The 25,081-nt window shown below is 35.9% G+C and overlaps 1 protein-coding gene across 1 annotated transcript in view; it reads left to right on the top strand.

The window, feature by feature from the left end:
* The window catches only part of MYOM2 (myomesin 2), a 72,640-nt gene that overhangs the window by 27,970 nt on the left and 19,589 nt on the right, over positions 1 to 25,081 (top strand). Inside the window, exons 14-25 of the mRNA XM_053973080.1 lie at positions 1,649 to 1,776; positions 4,733 to 4,916; positions 8,794 to 8,968; positions 10,277 to 10,398; positions 13,026 to 13,213; positions 15,677 to 15,803; positions 18,855 to 19,033; positions 19,199 to 19,313; positions 19,860 to 20,016; positions 20,109 to 20,215; positions 21,902 to 21,946; positions 22,429 to 22,565. Coding sequence (XP_053829055.1) covers positions 1,649 to 1,776; positions 4,733 to 4,916; positions 8,794 to 8,968; positions 10,277 to 10,398; positions 13,026 to 13,213; positions 15,677 to 15,803; positions 18,855 to 19,033; positions 19,199 to 19,313; positions 19,860 to 20,016; positions 20,109 to 20,215; positions 21,902 to 21,946; positions 22,429 to 22,565 — 1,664 coding nt within the window. The remainder of the gene's footprint in view (positions 1 to 1,648; positions 1,777 to 4,732; positions 4,917 to 8,793; positions 8,969 to 10,276; positions 10,399 to 13,025; positions 13,214 to 15,676; positions 15,804 to 18,854; positions 19,034 to 19,198; positions 19,314 to 19,859; positions 20,017 to 20,108; positions 20,216 to 21,901; positions 21,947 to 22,428; positions 22,566 to 25,081) is intronic.

The following is a 25,081-nucleotide window of genomic DNA, read 5'->3' as shown; positions in this document are numbered from 1 at the left end:
ACAGTCATAAATAATGATATTTGGATTTCTGTCACATGAATGTGCATATTTAATAGAGGATGAATATTCGAATATCACTCTTTATGTAGATCTCTACTTTCATTTGCAAGATTGAAGACTGTTTCTGAAAGAACAACCTCACAGATCACAAATGGTTTTCCTTTTTAGTTCAGGCTGATAAGCCATTCTGGCAATGATTCTTTATCACCATGTTATGTCATCCCAAAGTATGGACGCTTTTTTTTTTTCCAAGAATGAAAGAAAAGATGTTGAAATTTTGTTACCTGAAATCACTTGGAAGCCTTTTTTCTTAATGCTGTGAAGGATTATTGTAATTTTCTTGACTATAGGTCTTCAATTTCATCTTAAACTCAGCTGATTCATGTGCCTTTCTGAAAGAAAAAATTACATTTGTAGGAAATCAAATATAGAAAGCATTGTGAGAAATAATTTTTCATTGGATATGTCAGTTTGCTTTAAAAAAGGTTTGGTTTTGATTTGGCAAATATATATGACAAAATAATATCAGTGTATATTTTGGGTCTGGTTTATTCTACAGATAAATATTTAAAACATTCTACAGATAATCATTTAAAATATCATTGCCATGATTTAGAGATTATTACTGAAATATTTTTCTCTTTTTTAAAGACACACATTTAGAGGATATATGCTCTTTTCTTAGCCTGAGAAGTGGAAAAATTTACCTTCACAGAACAAAGATTTTTTCTTTTTCTATCACAAACCATAAAGATAAAATTTTTAGGTGTCTGCTGAGTTGCAATTTCTGACCTACTACCAAGTCGAAGCTTCTTCAGGGCTGTGTAGCTGTGCCTGTGCAGAGGTCCATCATAGGTCCACCACAGGTCACTCTCCCATCTAATGCTGTTTTGCCCCACTGTAATTCCTTGGATAGCAGAACCAGATTTTTCTCATGTTGCAGTCAGTGAGCAGGACCATGAAAGGCTGAGCTGAATTCTTCCTACCTGGCCCAGGGTAGGCAGGTTGTCTCTAACACTGCTGGTAACTCAGTAAAGAGTGGGGAGAGGGATTTGATCAGGACACACTACGTGGTGGAGCCATGAGAGGACTGGTGACATATTTTTATGTCTCTGATTCCTAGATTTTAGAAGTGCTTCTGACTATACAGCTGATAATACCATCATGTTACAGGATATATTGCTAACAGGTTCTGCTCCTTTACCTGCTTTCCCCTTTGTTTTAAAGCTTCTTTTCTGATTGTACTTCCCTTCCAGCTATTTTTTTAAATTCTAATTTCTCATAATAACTCTTTAAACTTCTGTCTTTGATCAAAAAATGTTTGCATATAGTGAGGAGGCTTTTTACTAGCAGATTGGAGTAATTCAAACATGATCAAAGGAAAAAGTCTGACAAATGCAGAGAGTTTCAGGGAGAACATTTAACCTTTACTGAAAGAGTAAGTAACTAGCTATTAATACTGAAGTTTTATTTATCAAAATTTAATTGAAGTGATCAGGTGAACTGTACAGATGATATCACTGCCCCTAATAGCTGAGCATTGCAGTGCAGGGTGGGAAAGTTGAATCAGAAAGATGAGCTGTAGCATGAATGCTGACCCAGGAGTTAATCTGCTGTTTAACACTTGCTACATTTATTAATCTTACAGGGGATGTTCAGATTCCAGGCCCTCCCACCAATGTACATGCTTCAGAAATCAGCAAAACATATGTTGTACTCAGCTGGGATCCACCTGTTCCCCGTGGCAGGGAGCCACTGACATATTTCATTGAGAAGGTACTGCACTGTATAGTGGTGTTCTATTGAAAGGTGCTTCGTTGCTGTGTTCAGTTACACTCAAGCCCTTTTCAGAAATGCAGAATGAGCAATAAAACTAACACTTTCTGTGGTCTTGCAGGATTTGGAAGTGGGATATTAGAGAAGCATGGATAATCAAATGTCTTACTATAAGTTTTAATGAGCATTGAAATTCAAGGCCCAGAGAAAAGGATTCCCCTTATGCTATTTGCTTACTGCTGTCTAAATGGGAACATTTAGCAGTGAAAAAAAAAAAAAAAAAAAAGATAAGAAACATCTATAGTTTTCACAGTCCTACAGGCATGATTCTAAGTTTTCAGTCTCTGTACAAAAAAGGGAAGTTTCTGTTAGTTCTGTGGTAGAACAAGGAATAAACAGTAACTCATAATTTGATCCTCACTTTTTGCAGCATCTACTGTACACTGACATTTCCAATTTATCCCCTGTAAGGTCAGCAAAGAGGCAGATGCCTGTCTCAGGTTCACTGAGACTGGTGCTCTCCATGGCTGCCTTCCTCTTCTCTTTGCATTGAAAGGAGACTTCAGTGTTCACAGTAGGAGAGGTTTGTTCTTCATCCACATAAGTGAATAAAATTTAGATAAATCTGTCCCTGAGCCATGCTTCCAAATTATATTGGATTAGAGCAACTTGTTACAAAGTTTTTCTAGTAGGTAAAATGGGCCTCATACCTGACCTCTAAAACACTTACAGGTCAAGCTATACTTAGTTTTTATGAATTATGCCTCTAGCACATGCACCCTCTTACCAATCCACAAACACTAAACCTCTTAATAAAACTGCCACACATTCAATTTGCACCATGAATATTGTAACAGCCTTTTCTCAGGCCCTTACTATGCAAGTTTTTTTCTTCACACATCTAAAATTCTGCACATTCCTCCACAGTTCATTCCCCAGCCGTCCTGTTCATGCCACTCCTCTTTTTTGCAGACCCCCAGCTTGTCTTTTCCCTCTCAGACACACAAAAACCCCCTCCACTTCAAAAGAATTCCATTGGCCATTTCTACGCTCTTCATCATCCATTACTTGCTGGATGTTGAATAAATCGATGTAAAGTGAACACCACTCACTGGTTAAATTTTCCAGCAAGCATGACCATTCTCCCACTCTGCCTTATGGATTCAAAAGAAGTAATAAAAATTTTCATAGAAATAAATATCTAGTTTTTCTTTCTATGCAATAAAATATAATGCCTTTCTTGCATTTATTCCCACTTACATATGTCTTTGCTTATCTATAAATTTCAAGAATATCGATGTAAGGATTTTGAACCACCTCTTGTCATGGAAACACCTTATTAGTTCCAGAATATGCAGAAATAGCCCAGATAAAAAGCTCAGAGGTAGATTTCCATTGAGTGGACACTTACACTTGTTTAGCTGAATTTAATTCTAAGAATGAATTGGAAAATATATATTATCTGCTTGTTTTATACAAATAAATTTTTATAGCTCCAGAAACAGTACACAGCAGTGACAACGATGAAAAAAAAAAAATCTCAATTAAACACCAGACTTACTGAAGGAAAGTAAGAATGAGGACTAAAATGCTATTATTAGACGAAAGAGGTTCATTGTACTAATTAATACCTGAATTTAAAATCTTTTTGCATAAATAACTGATGTATAGGAACAGCTTAGTCAGTTCATAGGTGAATGTTTGCTTTTTGCTTTTCCACTGTCATCTGTTAATTTACAACAGTTTCTAATTATTTTATTTCAAATAAAGAAGATTCAATCCTGAAGAATAAATATGTATTTGTAAAGCCTTCAAGAGACACAATACGGAAATGAGTTTTCTATGTTCTCTTGAAATATTTTTTTAACAGATAAATCAAATCAAACTGCAGAATAAAATGCGATGCTGATTCTTTGTGAAAAGAAGAAATTAATGTTTTTCATGGTGTAAAGCAAAATATATGGCAAAATAATATTTATTTCATATTTTACAGCTTTTTAATATGAAGAAAATTGATGTTATTTTTCTTTTTTTCTGTTGAGAACACTAGGTGGGTTCAGTACCTATGAGATGTGATTGATATATGACTCCACCTGTTTACATTATTATTATTTGCCTATTGTAGGTATCATTATATACAGGGTATTTTCCAAGCACCCATGAAACACTGTTCCTCCTCTAAGAAATTCACAGTCTATCAGATTGTTCCCTGAATTTCTGTTCCAAAATTTTATAAACATATAAACTCTATGCACCTATCTATGAACCAAGGAAATTTTCTTCAATCTGTTTATTAGGCACTTGGGTTTTTGAAAATTTTGAAATTTCTGAAAGATTCCGTGACTAATTTTTGGTTAGAATAAACAGTTTATGTGGGAAATCTAATGGACAGCAGATTTCTCTCGGAGTACTGATTTTCTGGCTCTCTTCCATGTGCAGTTTTGGTGATTATAAGCTCAGCTGCTGCATTGAGAATACACAAAAGTAATTACTTTATTTGATAAATACTTTTAGGGGACATGACCTTACTCAACAGAATAAATAAAGTTGTGAGTAAAGCAACATTTCCCTCCCTACCTTTCTGTAGAATTTGGATTAGGGCTTGTTTTCTTGACTCCAAAACTTTGGGTGCTCATGTGAGTTTTGCAGGACATGAAAGTAATTCCTTGGGGCCAATCACAGATGACAGTCACAGCCCTAAAAGAAGGCTGGCTGTATGTACAAGTGTGCATGCATTGAAGTCGAGACAGGCAAGGAGACAGTAAGCGACTCAGACCTTTTTGTAGAGTAATGGAATGCACCAGCAATGAGAATTTGCATATGTTTAAGTCAGGCATTTGAGAGTGATCCTTCTCTCATAGCTCCTAAATAAATTCATGACAGGATGCAATACAGCAATATGTTCACTTTTTGACAGTTCACAGAAATTATTCATGGCTTTTTTTGTTTTTTGTAGTCCATGGTTGGCAGTGGAAGCTGGCAAAGAGTCAATGCACAGGTTGCAGTAAAATCTCCTCGCTATGCAGTGTTTGACCTTGCAGAAGGAAAACCATATGTTTTCCGAGTGTTGTCAGCAAACAAAAATGGCATCAGCGATCCATCTGAAATCACAGAACCTATTCAACCACAAGACACTACTGGTAAGGTATTAATTTTAAGACATTAATATTAAAAACAATAGCTATTTTACAAACTGGAACTAGAGAACTCTCATTAGATTAGTATAACTACAATAGTAGTAGTAGACTTTATTTGTGTTCAATTCTGTGAAGGATTTAAAAAAGACAATGATGCTAAATTTTAGAGACTTTCTTGAATTTTCCTAGTGATCACAAGCCTTGCTACTGAAAACAATAATCAGTATAACTATTTATAGTTTTTCATTCTTCAGTGTTCTATTAATGAGACATCAAAAAATAGGTTAATCACTAAATTCAATAATTATATTTTCTGCCTCAGGTAATTATATACTACCTAATTCCCTACAGTTTCAGCTAGATAAGGTAACCATTCATTTCTTTCTTAGTATTCTGAGCTGCAAATTACTGCTAGTGCACTATTCCTCTGTCATACAGATGAGTAGACTTCAGGGAAAAATACAACTACATATTCAGTGGTGATTTTCCAAATGAAAATTAAATGTTTATCTTGGGATCACATTCAAAAACACAAATGAAAATTTAGGGAGTGGTTATTCATCTTGTTTTTGAAATATTTGTTTTGTTTTTGCAGTTTTACACAAGCCACACATAACAGCTTGATGTATTGATAACTGTCACCTTAAGTGCACATATCCTACTAGTATGCTTTCTGGTAATATAAAAAATATTTACAGTATCTGATATACCGTAATTAAAAATACATTCCATACTTTCAGCTTGGTCTGTAACTATGTGACAAAGAAAAGCATCTTTCGCTTTCATATATTCTTGATTTGTTGTCTCATTAATGCACATAAATTATTAAAACCATTCAACATTCCCCAAGGTAGGGAAGAAAAACACTGTATTTATTGCACTTAGTACAGAAAATAAGCTATCCCTTAGGGGTTAACGCAACACCTTCTGCATAACTCACAGCTTTAAATCAAGCACAATGTAGAAGAATCTGTTTTAAAGAGAAACTTCAGGAGTATTTTCAGAGACAGAGTTTGCCACCTGAACTAAAATATAGCAGGAACACTACTCGTTTTAGTTGCCTGCACTTAGTGTCATTTGATATTCTTAAGGGTGCCTGGGAAACCTTCATGGGCATGGCAATCCTTACACAGTGATTATTGGTACCTTATGAGCAGAAACTAAAGAATGGCTGGGGTATCCTAGGCCATCCTAAATGACACTGAAAGTTATGCAATTTAATTGACTGATAAAGAAGTATTCAGTTTGAGGTTAAAATCTAAATTTAGGTGTTTCCATACACAGGTATGGTATCTACAGGTGCACTAGGTGCTTCTGCTCTGACTGTGGCAATTGGAGCCTGGAATATAAATTGGCTGATGTCATAAGTTGCCCCATGTCACCCAGCTGTAGAGTGTCTGTTTTGGGGTGAGATTAATAATTTTCAGCACCCTACCAAGCACTGATGGAAGGCTCAGTTTAACTGGCCACAGTGACATCCTCTTGAAATGCTTTTAGTTTGCCATTTCAGAGGACTGTAGGTATTATCTCCTGAGTCATATCTGACAGCTCCATGAAGAAGTGACAGAGGGTCTGAAATGGCCCTAAATTAATTTATTTGTTGTGAATTTGTGGGCCCCAAGTTGGGCAACTTTCTGGGGCTCCCCTGGCAGGGGAGACCCTCTTGGAGCAGTTCTGTGTTAGGAATGAGAGACACATTGGACTTTTTTTGGTCTTTGGTTTTTGTTTATTGTTATCTTATTAAAACTTCAGTACACTGTCTGCACTAGACTCTGCGTGCAGGAAAAACAGCAAAAAAATGGCTAGCAATCTCTTGTTACAAGGCTTTTTTAGTTTAATCAAAAACTAAGCTACTTAATTAAGAAGTGATACCTAAATTATTTTCCTTTCTAACATAACTGATCTCTAGAGACCCGCAATGAGGATTTTTCTACCTAATTACAAGATACTACTTAAACCCAAGAAGAAAGAGGAAGAAGAAGAAAGAAGAAAGGAACTCAAGACAACACTTTATATCCTCCATGTTGAACCCATCTATAGCATACTAAAAATCTTAAAACCTAAATTTCTCACTCATGTGACATACTGCACTACTATCTACAATCTCTACAATTTGTAGTTTCTAGTTTACCTTCAGGCTTTGGAAGTTTTCTCCATGAATGAAGGTTAAAGTCAGTGCTCCCCTGGGGGTCAGGACACCCCAGAGTAGACAGAGAAACATTCCCGGTGCTCTGTGTTTCCACATTTGTGTAACTGAGTTAAGCCCTAGCTCTTTGACTACAGTGGCAGCTCAAGAATATGTGCTTGTAGACATGTATAAAAGCCTAAATGTAGGTTCATTTATCAGACTGAATGAATTTGATCTTACAAATCTATAGCATAAATTATAGCAGTATGTAAGTATTAATTTTTATTTTAATATTGAAAGACTATCTGGAAAACATGCTGCCTTTCTTTTGTTTCATGCTGCTTGCAGTTCTTTGCAATATCAATCTGAGGAAACTAAAATACCTTCAAAGGGCGAGTACTGAGTGCCTCTCTTAACCTGTTGTGTTAAGCTGAGACATTGCTTTTGTTTCTTGAACTGTGAAATCTCAGATAGATATTTTATAGTGTACAGACTGTGTGCTGATTCTTACTAAGATTTTTTTTTTTCACATTTGGATCTCAATATTTCTGGTTCTATTTATCCACATTCATCTGCTCAGATCGGTGTAAACTGACAACGAACTTTCTTTGCATGTAAAATAAACTGCATACTATGGTACACTGGAAGAACTGTAGTCAACAGACTGTAGAAAGCTTTATCCTCTTTTTTCTTGGTGGTGTTGAGATTGGTCCTGGAGTGCTGTTTCCCAGTTCTGGCTTCCTTAGTCAAGAGGGGTGGTTGTAAAGTGGAGAGGTCCTCTGTATGGCAACAAGATGACCAGGGGATTAGAGATTGTGACCTATGAAGAGAGGTGCTTATTTAGTTTGAAGACTTACAAAGATGATGGTGTCAAACTTCTCAGTATTGTCAAATGACAAATAGAGGCAAGAGCCAAAAATTGTAGCTTAGTAAGTTAATTCTGGACAGTCTTTTAATGAGAAAGGTGCAAGAGTGCAGTGCTGGAAAAGGTTGTGCAGGCAAGCTGTGAAATCTCCATTGTCAGAAGGTTCCAAGACTCGTACAGATCCGTGACTGACACACTAGTTTAGTGTTGGTGATGGTCCCACTCTCAGTGACAGGGTGGAAGGACTAGATGATCCCCAGAGATCCCTTCCAACCGTGTTCCTATGCTTCTATGACATTCTTTTAGCTACTTTTAGATAAAGTTTTGGCATTCAAATATATGCTTAAAGTTGACCTGAAAAGCTCATATTTTTGGAATTGGGGCTGTCATTAGTTAACTGTAAGATAGTACTTCTTAAACCTCATGATATCACATCTCTGTAGTTTATGTGCATTTTTACTGACACAGTAATGCTACCTTCAACCTCTTATTTGAGGATAAGCTATCCTTCAACCTCTTATTTGAGAGAGAAATTAGAGTGTGAAGATTTTCATATCTCTATGCTTTTATCCACACTCCTATTTGAAAATATGTGCTTCTATAATTGACTATCATAAAACCTGTATAAAATCATATAGGTAAGGAGTATCACAGAGCATTCTGAGAAAAAAAAATAGAAAAATAAATTTGCATACACACATATATATAGATATCCAGACGTAAAGAAATATATTAAAATACATATCATATAACAATATCAACATGGAAGGAGTAGTTATAGCTGTAGTGATCAAATATGATCAAATTATGCAATGTTTAATCTAGTTCAAATTACTTTTATTTTTATGTATTTTTTAATACGTATGTGTTTTATCTCTTTTTCTTAGTTTTACCTTCTGCACCTGGTCAGGTGGTGGCCACAAGGAATACAAAAACATCAGTTGTAGTTCAATGGGATAAGCCAAAACATGAAGAGGATTTATATGGCTACTACATTGAGTATTCTGTGGTGGGATCAAATCGCTGGGAACCCAGTAACCATAAACCTATTAAATATAACAGGTATTGATAATATTCCTGTATTTTTGGGAAGTTTAAAAACTGCAGGATATTTTTAGGACAATTTATGTGCTAAGCCATAGGATTATAATTGAAGGAGAATGTTGAATGAATGTGAAGAAAAACAGTCTGCAGACTCTTAGAGCCAAGATTTCCAAATTGCAGGGCAATTCTCCTCACTTTTTTTTTTTCATATATTTTTCTATTCCATGACTTTGAGTTTTAAAAGCAGATTCTAAAGACATGATTCTGAGTGTCTTGGACATGAGTAAGTGCAACATATGCCTGTTTTAAGTACATGTTGTGGGGTAAACAGACCTGATGAGGAAGAGTATGAGAAAGGAGAGGGAATTCTAAAGGTTTATGATAGTCCATGAATAACAGAGCAAAAGGTCAGGCCATTCCTGCTATAAATATAGTGGCAAAAGTGCTTTGGCAGCTGATACTATTGTGCAGGAAAGCCAAGTGTCCCATTCCAGAAACATCAGAGCTCCCTGATCTGTTACATCTCTGGATAAAGAACAGTAGACCCTGTTTCTATTCCCTTGTCATGACATTAGCACTGTTTCAATTTCTGATGATTTCTTACTCCCTGCTGAAGATATCAAACTTCATTATAAGATTCTTCAAGCAATTTTCTCTCTGAAAAATCATATTTATTTTTATTGGAATCAATCACTAAATGCAAAGATTAGATATTTAGTTTGTATTTTCTATAACAAACACATTATCTTGTTTAGTGTATTATGTCAGTCATTTACTGAGTGACTTTGTATTCTGATGAGTCTGATTTTCAAGTAGTCAAGAAATTTGATTAAAAAAAAAAAAAGAGACTAATTCTTGGTCAAAGGGGGTTGAGAAAGCACAAAAATAAGAAAAAGCATTTCATTTCTTCATACGTGAACATATATTACAATAGGATAGCTCTGAGTATTTTATTTAGTACAGTAAGAAACTCAGATCACAACTGAAAGCTATTTTTGACAATGAATATAAAACTACAGTGAAAAATACAGTTCCTTCCCAGAATAGATTAGAATTTAGCAATACAAAGTTCAGAGGGAATATATTATATTTTATCTGACTTCACCTGCTAGATCAGTACTAACAATCTAATGAGTACTGCCATTTTTGCTACAGTTATATTGTATTACATCATGCCTTTTATTGCAGTTTCCCTCTTGGAAATATTTTCCTTTGTGAAGCACTCATGAAGTTGAGTTTTTTAATTGATACACAATTTCATGTTACTGCATAGAATGAGTCCTGTAAAATATACACTTATATGTGATATTATCTTTTTAAACCCAGGTTTGTTGTTCATGGTTTGGAAACTGGAGAGCAATATGTCTTCCGTGTGAAAGCTGCAAATGCTGTGGGATTGAGTGAAAACTCGCAGGAGTCGGAGGCTGTAACAGTGCAGGCAGCCCTTAGTAAGTGTGATTCTGTGCAACTCAGCTTCTTCTTTCCCAAATGAGTGACATATCTTCAGCAATCACCTCTTTTGGTCTCATTTACTATAATAGTATACCTTGAAGCCATCATGCACATCTGTTTAATGATGTCTATTCTCTGGCATGTGACTATTCTAGAGAAAAGACATTTCATAAAAGACATTATTTATAATGACTGTTAGAAATATTGGGTAAGATGCACTTTAATGACAGGTTGCCTTTTCCTCCTAGGCTGTATCAAAGAAATTTAAATACTGAATAAGTTAGACAATTAGTTTTTGAGTGGCTTGGAGTGGTGCAAAACATTTTAGCATGACATCTGCTCCATTTATAAGAGTTTCAGTAAGCTTTATTGCTGCGTAACTGATCCAATCAGAAAATCCCCTCTGTTGTCCCACAAACAAAATTTCTGTGTAAGATCAGTCATGCAGCATTCAGTGGGAATGGTACAAGTTGAGTGAAGGGTTGAATAAGTATTTACAACAAAGAATACACAGATCTGGGCTATTGTGGTTTGTCACCAGATGACACAAGGAAAAACTACGCACCACAGCTATGGTCACGATGAAGAGACTAATTTATTTCCTCTGACTCCAATCATTTATAGTTCTCAAAAGGTGCCAGTGGATTGGAGGGTGAACGTGCCACCTCTCCAACGACACTGGACAAACTACCTGTACATCAAATTTCTCCACTTCTATGAAAGAATGCAAAACAATAAGTTGTTTACAGAAAGTTGTATGAGAAAGTTCTCTACAAGAATGTAAACTCAGAAGGCTTTAGAAAACTCTTAAAAATCAGGGTGACATCTCACCATTCTCAGTTTAAAAAAAAGAAAAAAGAAAAGAAAAATGAACAATGTTCAGTGTCCATTCATGGAGGATTCATCAGAGTGATCACTCGCGTTGTCTGCATCCGAGTCATCAATCAATGATTCACCCACTTGATGCCTTTCAGGTTGGTCAGGTTGGTCACGGCTTCCATGTTGCCCTTCGGCCGGATTCTGTCTCTGCGGTTGCAGGTCAGGGAGAACAGTGGTTCAATTTGAATTAAGGGACAGTGTCAGTTCCATAGTAAGAAATTTTAAATAGGACATGTTTTCCCCAGCAGAGTGCCCTCCACCTCTTGGAGAACACCAGTAGACATATTTGTGAGAAATAATCCTCTAAAAGATTTATAATTCAGTGTAGTCAATAGAAAGTAAATTTGTAAATATGTTACTGACAAAGTTACTCTATTTGACTTTTTTTAGGAGGAAGTGTGTCTCATATGGGTAGGTGGTGCATGGACACTTGCACATCTATCACCACAATGTTGTAAATGCACTTGCACCTTATTTGTCACTGTGTGTTTTGGAGATGAGGGTTGCATGGGGTACATCATCAAACACAGAGCATGTGGATCTTACACACACTTATGGGATGTGGACAGCTTTTATCCATTTTTGTAGCCTCTACAGGAATTTAGCAGGACTATTTATAGATGACCTAGCATTAGTGTGACCAGAATCTTTCTGTAGTATTACTTTAAGATTATTTACAAGAATTTGCTACTGTCATTCTTATTTATCAAGAAGTGGCAGTAAACACAAAGGCCACATTTTGTGACCTCTGAGTATAGCACCATATTTGAAAAAAAAAAGTATTAAAGGGCAGTTCTGCTGATTACTATTGGTTTTCATGGTGATCACTAATACAGCTACAAAGTCAGGGACTGTACTAAGGTCTTTGCTAATGTATTCTTTTCTGAATGAGGTAAGTTACATTCTCTAAAGTTATCCTGGTAATTCAACTGTAAGTATCAGATCAGCTTTAGGGACAGGTGTTTAGCTGTACTGATTGAAGCACTCCAGTGCCAAGAAAGGCATATCTTTGGACAGACTTTCAAGTATGGATGACAAATGCAAAACTGCTTGCTAGAAGGGGTGCTTGCCAGTAGGAGGAGATTAAAAAGCTCAGAAAAAGGGTTTTCTTCATCCTTAGGAAGGTGCCTTGGTGACAATTCTGCTTTTGCTACAGAAGGGAGTAAACCCATGCAAGGAACCTCATGGAGGACATTACTTTTCTGCCTCAACATAGTCTGAAAGTCTAAATATCTTCTCCTCTTTCTGGGTCAAAAAGCAGTCACAGTCTGAATAAAGCATATAATATCAGGACAGTACAGGAAAACTGTGGTGAGCACAGATGAGTCAGTCACATGACTTAATTTCATTCAAGTTTATAATATTTTTTCTTGTTTTATTGGATGATTTTTACTGTATTCCATAAGTATTTGAGCAGCTTATTTTTTTTTTCTTCCTAGGAAGAGGTCTTCTGACCCATTTAAATATTTTAGCATAATTTTTGGTTTGGAGATGCTGACATTACAATTTCCTTGCAATCATCTACTCTTCCTTGCTACCTTCTGAGAGGGCAAAACGCTAGGCATGTTTATATCTGGTGATAAAATGAATGTTGCTTAGCAACTTTACAACCACTTTGCTCTCATTGTGCAGCTGAGAGCAGTATGCTGCAGAAAACAGAAGCAATATCAAACATGCTAAGCAACTTCTCCACTGCAGTGTTTTAGACTCTGTCCTAACTCTCAGGTTTCATATTTCTTTGTAGCTTGTCCTTCCTATCCTCATGGTATCACTCTTCTGAACTGTGATGGGCATTCAATGATCCTTGGTTGGAAAGCACCAACGTACAGTGGAGGTTCACCAATCCTTGGTTATTATATGGATAAACGGGAAGCTAACCATCAAAACTGGCATGAAGTCAATTCTTCCCTTATTACCCGGACGATTTATACGGTTAGTATTTTTGCTCATTATGTTTTTGCAGTTGATTTGAATTTGAAAATTCCTTCAGATTTTTTAGCAGAGAAATTCTTTAAATTCTTCAACAAAACTAGGCACTTCCATTCGGAGTGCAGCAATGTTACACCTGGGCTAAAAGATCAGTGCCATCCTCTACTGTGAAATTCTAATACGAATAAGACCATTGAGATAAGTAAATTTTGGAGGGAAAAGTGTGAAGCACATTTTTCACAAGGAATAAGAGGAATGAGCTATAAAAAGTTCCCCAAGTTATTTTCGTTAATGATCACTGTATACATCACCACTGTATACATCACCACATCTAAAACAACATACAGAGAAAGGATGGAAGCTGCTCTCTGTAGAACTGAGGACTTGCAAATGAAATGGAGATGGGTTGGAAAAAAATATAAGTGTCTCTGTTCTTACTCTCAAAATCTGCCTTCAGCTGGAAAAGCATGTTTATTAATGAACTCAGCATTATGTCTCGTCACTGCCTTTACAGAGTACAGTTTTGAAATAAATTACTTCTGGTTGCACTTGCAATTTATTAAATGTTTCTTAAAATAGGAAAATTTGGGTGTGAACTTCCATGAAGAAAAGTTAGGGAGGTAGCATATAGCAAGTAATCAATGTGATGCTTTTTAAATTAAGTTAAACAATCAGATTTTACTCACAAATACTTAAAATTTTATTTCTTAAGTCAGCAAATTTCCTGTAAACCTTAGGAGAGAACTAAGTCTTGCAGGTATTTGACACTGAAGTAGAAGATAATGATGCAGATGAGCTGAGGAAGAATGTTTCATGCACAGAAGGCAGGCAGCAATACTCTGCCTGCATGCGTGCGTGCCTGCATTCTATGACTGGCATCTCTGACATAGCAGATGGACCACGGGTGATGAGAAATAAAAAAGGGCAGGTAGGATAAGCATGAAAGGGCAATATTAAGCAATGTTTTCAATATATTTTTTTAATGCATTTGAACAAATAAGTAATGTAAATTAGGGCTTACCATTGAGAATTTAACTAGGTATTTAAGTGTCAGTCCTGCCAGTAACTGTATTTGTGCCTAAAGGTGCATCCTCATACATTAGTTTGAATGGCTAGAATCTGAAATACTGATGGTAAACAAAACCAAGACAGCTTTTAGTAGCACAGAATATTTTATGACATACTGCAAACAGAGAATGCCCGAGATGTTCAGTACAGCACTGGGAAATCACTGAAGGTTTAACCTTCTCTGATCAAATAATTCTATGGGAACCCCACAAATATTCTTTCTCTTAATAACCTGGGATTTCAAAATAATTTTCACAGGCTGATCTGTTTTTCTGTCTTGTGGATCACACTATGTAGCTCCTTGTCTTCAGAAAATTATGTCTAAATTATTTTAGTGCCTGGCTTTTCTGTGTTAACTTGTTTGCTTTGGTCTTGAATTTGATACTACCTGATATGTTTGTTACCATCACATGTTTTTTTATTATTAAAAAATCACACCAAAATCCTTTTTTATCTCACATTCTCAAAGGCAACTATTTATTCATGAAAATCTAAAACTGTTTGGTATTTCCACTAGGAGTACCACTCTTAGCTGTCTCTCTTGAGACATATGATTAAATATAACTGTGGGAAAATTATTCAGAGGAATCAGGTGTAGAAGACTTGTTTTTTTGTATTTAGGTGTTCTGGAAGAAGAAGGATGGAAGAGGGCTGCTGCCATGAGGTGTTCTGGGTTTCAAGACATTCATGCCTTCTAGTCCTTTACTTTGATCTCAAAATCTGAGATGCTGGTGTGGGGATGGGCTCATTAGATAAATCTGAGTTCATTTACCAGGGATGTTTGCAGAGGATTATTATGGATTCTGCTCATCCCATTACCAGTGCTTACTTTCTCACTTTGTAATGGTAAGCAATATTAAGAGAAAGATTCATACAAGCCACAAAATACTGCTGAGAGGCTCTTGCCTGGAATTATATCAGCATATTGTGGAACTAATTGGATTGTTTTTTCTTTTATTTTCCTATAATTTACTTTTCTTCCTAGGTCAATCCTTTGTGACCTTTTTAAGCAAAACACAATTTTAATTGTTGCTTAAGTGAATGGCTTATGAACAGCCATTCACAAACAACACAAGAAAGTATTTCATTTTAGAACACTCACACGTAAGTATCTGATAGTGGTCATTCATTGATTTGGCTCCTTGAACCTTTGCTCTAAACTCTTACAACTTTTCATGCCAGTATATGAGTGCTGTTATTCCTAGGATTATGTGACTGAAACATGGACATATAATATAAAGCTCTGCAGTGTGTTTGGTTTAAGAGTAAAGTATTCAAATTAGACCCTTCAGCATGGAAGTAAGGCCTGATAATCAATTAATGAATGTTTATATCCAAGTATTTATTAAATGAATATAAATCATGGCTTTTGATATATTGTTTTCTCAAATGAAAAAGGTAGAGGATTTGATTGAAGATGCCTTCTATGAATTCAAAGTTGCTGCTGCAAATCTGGTTGGAATAGGTCAACCTTCAGATCCCAGCGAGCATTTCAAGTGTAAAGCCTGGACTATGCCAGAACCTGGTAAGCATATTAGTTCTTAATGAATCCCAAAGTTCTTAGAACACAGCCACGGAGTTCCAGCCAAAATCTGCAGGATGTCTTTTACATAATTTCTTCCATAGCTCCTGTTGAGTTTGCCCTTGCTTCTGAGATCTGTTAAAAGCTACCGCCACACCTCCAATGATGACATCTATTTCTTAGGAAATAGATGACCTTTACTTAGCTTGTTGAGTGTCCCTTTCTTTCACTGCTCTCACCAGCTCCAAAGAATGTTGAGCCTTTAGTCTATGTTTGTATCTCTATCACCTCTTCAAGCCCTACAAGCTCCGCATCACACCCACCACCTGTACAATATCTCTGCACCATAAATGCAGTCTACTAAGAGTATTCCTGGAGTTTCAGAGTCCAAAACTACATTAGCTTTTGGTCATAAATAACATATAAGAAGGGTCTTTTTCTTGATGTAGAGACAAGTGGCACAGCTAGTCTTCTACTCTCAGTGTGCCCATGTATGTGTGTTTCCCCTAGATTGTACCTAGGTGCTACCTGAGAGATTATTATTAGCCAGGTGTTAGAACAAATGTGCTAACAAACCCACAGTAGTAGTGGCAGTGCCAAAAGTGGAGACACTACTCCAAATAAGTATTTTTTCAATGCTAGTAGAGCAACTGTAACTCTACCTTCTGCAAGTCATTTGCCTGCTTACAAATCCCCCTCTTTTTGCCCTCTAAAACAAAAATTACACTATTAAGTTCCAAGTTAGTTCCTTTAAATGCCCATATTTTTAGCTGAAAAGCTGTTTGTCTTTATGTTTTCTAGCTAAATTCATCAGAGTTCAAAAGTCTTATCATATGGATTTGACACGACAAAGCTGTCAATAACAAAACGTTTACTCCTCTGACCTTAACTTTAATAACATTTTCTTATAATCTCGTAATATTTAGAGTAAATGCATCATCATCTGAACAATTATTATTCTTAAAGAAATTCTCTACAATTTATACTCATTACAATTTTTTCAAAACATCATCGAAATTACATAATGTGTAAAGAAGTGAAAATTATCCTTCATTTTAAATGACAGATAAAGAAATAAAATGTGTTTTCAGGAAATGGAGAGAGTGAAATTACCATAATGAACAATCTGACCTTTTTAGTGTTTGGCTGATTATGTTATTCTCTTTATGATATGAGTTGAATAGACAGTATTGCTTTCCTCCTGCTTGAAAAAACCCACTACATGCAAAGAACATTGCCCACCCTGCAAAAAACCTCAGATCTCTGGACCTGTGAAATACTTCACAAGCCTTTTGTAAAATACATTTTTAAACAATGGTTTAGCAATAATGAAAAGAAATAGTTGAGATTTAAGACTGGGAGAAAGAGCCTGACCCTCTTCCTAGACTTACTAAAGGTACTGAGGACTAGTGTAATGTGTCTGCAATATGCTCCCAAGTGTCAACAAAATATTCTTCCACCTTTTGAAATAGAATGAAGCTTTCCTTAGAAAGGCCAAAACCTTTTGCAGGATTTCCAGCATAAGTGATGGATTCTTTGCCCAGAGTCCATAATTATTTCATCCACCCACAAAACTTTAGTTTTAGGTGTCTCTGTGAGTTTCTCTGTGATAGCAATGATTGTTAATGGATTATCTTACATTGCTTTAAATAAAAAGAAATGTCTGGGGTCTCAGACTCCTCTGAACAGGACATCCTTCATTACACGTTTCCTTGTAATGTCTAGATTTCTATCAGGTCCATTTCACAGTGTATTTTTAATTATCTGTGGATATATGGACATTCAGATTGGAATTTTTAAAGAGCCCTGAGGGAAGACTTTAAGTTCCTTGAAAATAGCATTCTTTCCACGACATATCTAATCTTTATCCTTATAAGGTCTGCAACAGGTATTTAATATGTTTCTTTTTTGAAATTTGTTTATCCACTTTGGAGAAAAACTTCTAATTTTTTTGTTTCCCTCAGTGTATTTGCTGAGTATCATCCTTTACAAATTTTATGTTCATTCATCATTGGTTAACAACATGTAGGCTGGAATGGCAATTAGATTTATTTATAAGGCTTTCCACTCCTTTTTTTTTAATGATTATTTTAAATGGTAAGATGTGTTGTAGGGAAAATGAATATCTTGAAAACTGAGGAAATCCTTAAGTCTCAAATTAATCCTTAAGTCTTCAGCTTTCTACATCTAAAGCACAAGAAGCAAGCAATATGATTTGACTGAATATGAGTACTCTGTCATGGGTCTTTGGCCATGGTAGGAAACTTATATAATTATGCCTTTACATTTATATTTATTTACTAGTGTAAATAAATATCAAGAGTATAGTAAAAAAATAATTGCTGTAAGTTAGGCTGAATGGCACTTCAACAGTTAGTGAAAGAGAAGGAAAGTATAGTAGGAAGAACATAACCTGGTAGTTGCAAACATAAACTCTCACTTATTTGTAGAATATCAGGATATTTTTGGTTTAAATATTTCTCCTAACAGATATCATTAATCCTGAGAAGTTCCTCTCAGCTGCAGCTATCCAGTTCACAATGGAAATTCTTTTGTCAGGGAGCAAGAAGCCTGATCCAAAGTCCCTTGGTGCCACTGGATTTTGGATTACTTTGAAAGATCATGGCTCATGTATACTAATGAAAAGATAAAAAACCTCATGTTAAATTATGAACCTGAATCAGGCTCAGTGAAGCAACTTTGATGTGAGGCTGGTGGGTTAAATAATAGACAAGAAGCCTCTCTTGTTGGAAAATCTTAAACTGCATGGATTTTCCACATGATTAGCTTAACCTTAAAATAAAGCTACTGAGATCTACCTAAGCAAGTATGCTTCAGAATACTAATGTCACTCACTGTATAAGGCAGGTATTGCTGTACAGAGCCATGAGGGGGAAATGACCTAAATACCACATATACGAGGTGTATTGTAAAGGATGAGATTTTTGGAAGTAGATACAGTCAAAATTATAGAGGTACATTTCAGTCTCTAGAGGAACAGCTTGCAAAACTTCATTATATTGAAGTGAATTTCCAATATTTGAAATATTTTAGGTCCTGCCTATGATCTCATGATATGTGAAGTTAGAAATACATCACTAGTTCTTCTGTGGAAAGCTCCTGTGTATGAAGGCAAAAGCCCTATTACTGGGTATTTAGTGGACTATAAAGAAGTAGATACAGAAGACTGGATCACTGCTAATGAAAAACCTACTTCAAAGCGCTATTTTAAGGTAACATTTTTATTAATTAATATTAATATAAAACTGCTAGAAGTTCCGATTGAGTATAAAAAATGCATGTATTTGACCTTCAGCTTCTGCTAATATCTTCATATGAGTAAACAAAAATAGTTTAAATTGTTTTTTAAATTGGCTTTGCCCTTTATCTTGTTTAAGGTCACTGGCTTACATGAGGGTCATACCTATGTTTTCAAAGTTCGTGCAGTGAATGATGCTGGGGTAGGCAAGTCATCTGAAATATCTGAACCAGTGCTTGTTGAGGAACGACCAGGTAAAATGAACTGTTTAATCTCCTCTGTTTCTTAAATACTAAAATAGTTGCAATTGAGTTTAATCAACATAATTTGCTATATCACATATAAGTATTTAAAGAATTAAGAATCTGTTAGCCTTAAAGAAAACATCATGTGGATACAGATACAGTGATTATAATATTTTTCTTTACTTATTACTGGAGTTATTTGATAATCAGTTATTCTGGTTTTTATTCTAACAAAGGTGCTACTTGTGGTGAAACACATTTATTAAAGCTTCAGGAATGATAATAAAATTTGTTTGTTTAAACGTTCATGTCTTCTCATATTCAGTTCTATCTTATTCATTGTTTCTCAATAAGCATTTATTAGTATAATCATTAAATTCTTGCATGTAGAGTAAGAAACTTACAAGCATGTGATGTTGAGTCAGCACATGACATAGACCTGCTAATAAAATCAGCATCTTTTAGGACAAAATAGACATGGGCTTTAGTAATTTATGAATTGCACCTTGACAGAAAAATGCAGTCTTCACATTTGAGTTGATTCCTATTTTGCAGGAACAAAAGAAATCTATTCAGGTGTGGATGATGAGGGTAATATTTACCTGGCTTTTGAGTGCAAAGAAGCAACAGACGCATCTCATTTTGCATGGGGTAAATCTTATGAGGAGATTGATGATTCTCATAAGTTTAAGATTGAAACAGAAGGAAATCAGTAAGTCATGCCAATCTACCAAAGGAAATCAGTAAGTCATGTTAAAAATGTGATATGCAGCTAATTATATTCTTTTTAATTGGTGATTTTAGTTCTAAGCTGTACTTCAAAAATCCTGATAAATCAGACTTGGGAACTTACTCTATCTCAGTTAGTGACACAGATGGGATTTCCTCCAGCTTCATTATGGATGATCAAGGTAAGGGCCTTACAATTTCAAATCTTTCTTCACTGTATCACCTCAACTAAAAATTGGGCACTAAAAATTACCCAAGGAAAAACAGAATAGAACCCTACGACCCTCAGATTATTTCCTATGCATTAAAGAAAAACAAAAAAGAACCTACAACAAGCTTTGTGTGATTGCTCATTTTTCTGATTATCATAAGGAAAGCTGGGATAACTTCAGGCAACATTTTCTAGATAAAGATAAAAAATATGGCAAATTAGAATTGTTTTCATTATGCTGGGATTATAATGATGTTTGCAAATTTCCCTTACACTTTCAGTTGTGCTTGAGACTCTAGATGCAGTTTCTCATAATCAAGATGCAGGAAATTAGTGAGAAAAACAATGATGCTGTAACAAGGCCTAAATATATTGGGTCAAGTTATCATTTGGCTTACATATATTAGTTTTGCTTTATTTCATTGTAGCTATTTTTTTTTTTTTCCATTGGATTCAAAATTAATTTGCTTCAGTCTCACTTTGTTCTATCATTGAGAAATGCTGACATAAAAAACAAAGAGGAGAGTTTGCTGTTTTGCGTAAAATAAAAATTACTTTGGTGCTTTCCCAGTTCTTGGCTGTAATTGCTCTGCCCAGTTCCTCAAGTATTAAAATCCCTCTGCTTCTCAACCTACTAAGCTGTTTAAGGAATCACAGTGAGAAACATGTCAAACCACCCTTTCCAAGTAGGTGTTGAGAAGAAATCCATGTTCAGGGGTGAAAAAAAGAGTTCTCCAGGACATGGAAGATTTCTGAGCCCTTATCATGAGAACTGCCCTTTAGCTAAGTTTTGAAGTATCGCTCTGAAATCTTTCTGTAGATCTTGTCATCATCTTCTCTAACTTTGAATTTTTTTTTTTATAAAGCACTGAAGGTGTTTCCCATTCCATTCTTCCCTTACGTCTTTCCTGATCATATATCACTGAAAATTACAATTTTATTTATACTGGATCTCTGCACAAGTATCAGAGTTTTCATCTTAACACTGAAAACCATCATTTCACTGCCCATTTACTCTCTCAAAAGCTATAAATTCTCCTGTAATTGTGCTAAATCCTCTATCATGTCATAAATCCATGCTAATTTTCTCTGGTCTTTACATTATCTGTAAATTTGGAATTGGCAGTAATGTTCATTTTCCAAATCTTTGTTGGTAATGACTATGATAAATAGGATTTGTATGAAAATCTAAAAAACTAAATTCGAGACTCTCATATGGCCTTCATGAGGATTTGGTGCATTAACTAGAACTTTCTGTACTGTTTTCAGACTAACCTGCACTCAATCTTGTTTCCTGCCACAGTAAAACAAAATTTTCAGGAACAGTCTGAGAAAGGAAGTCTGGGGATAAAGGAACTTTATACACTACTTAGAAGCCATTGTTTACCATATTTCTTTTATATTGCCTTTGTTTAGATTCCCTTGCATGAGAGAATGTGTACTAAAATGCATGCAATAAGAACATTTGCTGAATCCATTTATCAGAATTTAAGTTTCCTAAATCTTTTTTTTCAGTCATTTTTTTAAGAGTTGTGAATTCATATACAAGCTTTAAGGAGATGACTTTGCTGATGCTGATATTTATTTTCATCAACACCCATTTGCTATCTTTATTTTTCAGAATAAATTAAAACATGAACATTTTTCTTATTTTCAGAGTTTGAACGTTTGATGGCATTAAGCTATGAAATAAAGAATCCAAGTAAGTTGAAGATCTGAATCTATTAGACACTTCTAGAAGTAATATAATTACATACTAATGACTGGAGTTCCAAAATGATTCTTCCTGAGACAATAGTAACTTCATTTTTCATGGCAGCTTCATTTAGCATGGAACACCTTGCTTCCTTATCTTTTAGTTTGTTTAGAAGAATATTAGTTGACATCAAATAAAATCATTGTTCCTAAATATCTCTGAAGTTTAACTTTGACAATACATTATAAATTGTTACTAGTGAAATCCTTACACAATGTACAAACAGTAAGCTGTAAATTCTCTTCTCTCTTTGGGAAATTAATTTAAAAATCAGCCAAAGACTGCGTCAGAAGACTTTTACCTGTGTATAATTAATTTGATACCCAAAAATCCATAAATAATAGGGAATTGCTAGTATTTTGCTATGATATTCCTATTTCTCACAAGGTTTCATGAACTATTGATTTTTGATTCTTTTCTTTTTGTAGCAATACCACTGAAATCAGAATTAGCTTATGAGGTTCTTGATAAAGGAGAAGTTCGTTTCTGGATTCAGGCTGAAAGCTTATCTTCAGATTCTACTTTCAGATTTGTCATTAATGATAAAGAAGTCGAAAACAGTGATGTAAGTATATAATAAGTACTGTGATATATAATACGTAAGTGATTTTGTTTAAGAAACCTGCAGGTTTCTATTGTTATCATAGAATCATAGAGTTGTTTAAGTTGGAAAAGACCTTTACGATCATGGAATCCAACAGTTAACATGACACTGCCAGTCCACCACTAAACCATGTCCCTACGTGCCACATCTATTTGTCTTTTAAATACCTCCAATGATGGTGACTCAACCACTTCCCTGGGCAGCCTGGTCCAATGCTTGACTACCCTTTTAGTGAAGAAATTTTTCCTAATATCCAATTTAAACTCCCTTGATGTAACTTGAGGCCATTTCTTCTTGTCCTCTTGCTTGTTACTTGGGAGAAGAATCTGATCCCAACCTGGCTACAACCTCCTTCAGGCAGTTGCAGAGAGCACTAATAGTCCCCCCTGAACCTCTGTTTCTCCAGGCTAAACAACCCCACCTCCCCCGAATGCTTCTCACAGGACTTGTGCTCCCAACCCTTCACCAGCTCCGTTGTCCTCTGAACACACTCCAGCACCTCAATGTCTATCTTGTAGTGATGAGTCCAGAACTGAACACAGGATTTGAGAGGCGGCGTCACCAGTGCTGAGTACAATTACTGCTCTGGTGCTGCTGGCCACACTGTTGCTGATACAGGCCAGGATGCCATTGGCTTTCTTGACCTCCTGGGCACATGCTGATGGCTCATGCTCAACCAGCTGTCGACTGGCACCTCCAGGTCCTTTCCCACTGGGCCACTTTCCAGCAACTCCTCCCCAAGCCTTGTTTTGACCCAAGGGCGGGACCTGGCACTTGGCTTTGTTGAACCTCATGCAATTGGCCTTGAGCCATCGAACTTGTTGAGATGTCTCTGCAAAGTCTTCCTCTCCAGCAGAGAGTCTGCGGAGGGTCTTCAGACCCTCCAGCAGATCAACACTCCCACCCAACTTTATCCTTTCCTCTAGATCATTATTAAACAATATTAAACAGGACTGACCCCACTGCTGAGCCCTGGAGAACATAATTTGTGATATCTACCAACTGGATTTAACTCCATTCACTACAATTTTGCCCCTGGCCATCTAGCCAGGAGCTAGTGCATGTATCCAAGCTATGAGCAACCAGTTTGTCCAGGAGAATGCTGTGGGAGACAGTGTCAAAGGCTTCCCAGTAGACAAAATCCACAGCCCTTCCTTCATGTACTAAGTGAGTCACCTTGTCACTGAAGTTTATCAGGTCATTAAAGCAGAACTTGCCTTTCACAAGCCTGTGCTGGCTGGGCCTTATCCCCTGGTTGTCCTGTGCATGTTGGTGTCTCTCAAGATGCATGTACTTCTTTATATTCCCTGGCACTGAAGTCAGGCTGATGGTCCTGTAGTTCCCTGGATCCTATAGATTCTTAATACCACGTTATTAAGGTGTTATAATACCTGAAAAGAAGGCCAATCTGTAACTCAAATATTTTTTTTTTCAGTATAGAATCCCTGTTGCAGTGTGAACCTATTCATACTGGGAAAAGAGTTGGACTCTGTCTATTCAGAAGGAGAATTTACACACAGACCAGTGTTAAGAACAAATATTTTAGAAAAATAGCTCAAGAAAATGGATGCTTCAGTTTTGGACTCCAAACCAACAACATGCTGTTCCCAAAGACTCTCTGAGGCTGATATTAATAGTTTTATGTATAATGTGGGAGGCACTTGACAGTGCAGCAGTGTTCATAGACTTAAAATTTTTATATGGTAGCACTTTCTATTTTGTTTCCTTAGTTTTGGATTAAAAACTGTGCATTGAACAGCTATATAGAGATAAAAAGATAGGCCACCAGCTTCCCACATTTTTATAGCTCTAGGAAGACCTTTCATATAAAGGGGCATAAAAAAGATTGGGCTGATAAGAGAGCAAGATCATGCCTTTGCAGGGCAAGAGTATGGCTCATCTACAGGACATAAGCACAGCACTGGAAATATTTTCCTGTGAAGAGTTCATCTCCAGTGCAGCTGTTTGAAGGATTCAGTTTATTCTTGAGAATGCAAATCTTGGTTTGGGTCAGAAAAGCTTTATCAGCATTTTTATACCATAGAAAAGCAAAGAGCATTTATTTTAATTACATATTGACAAGTAGAAGTATTTCTGAGTAAAATAATTCTCTGTTTTTCTTTCTTTAAGAAGTAACAAACCATAGCACTGAAAACCTGAATATTCGTGCCTAGGATGTATTGAAATGACAATACTTTGTCTTGGCAATGTTCATGGAACAGAATGAGCTATTTTTAGTTCACATACGTTTTGGAAGTGTTGACATCAGAAAGAGTCTTGAAATGCAGCTGCATTATTTCACCTCTTTAATTAGTAACCCACAGGTGACATTTATGTTTGGAGACAGATGATATTTTTGTGGAAAGTCACATAAAAGCCTAATATTTATGATGCCCATAAAATCATTGAACTTCATCTTGCTGCATAATGGCAATACTTAGAAGCCTAATTGCACTCTAAAACCTGTCTGGAGACTG

This window comes from Vidua macroura, chromosome 3, assembly GCF_024509145.1.
Source record: "Vidua macroura isolate BioBank_ID:100142 chromosome 3, ASM2450914v1, whole genome shotgun sequence".
Lineage (NCBI taxonomy): Eukaryota > Metazoa > Chordata > Aves > Passeriformes > Viduidae > Vidua > Vidua macroura.
This window is presented reverse-complemented; position numbering and strand designations above follow the sequence as displayed.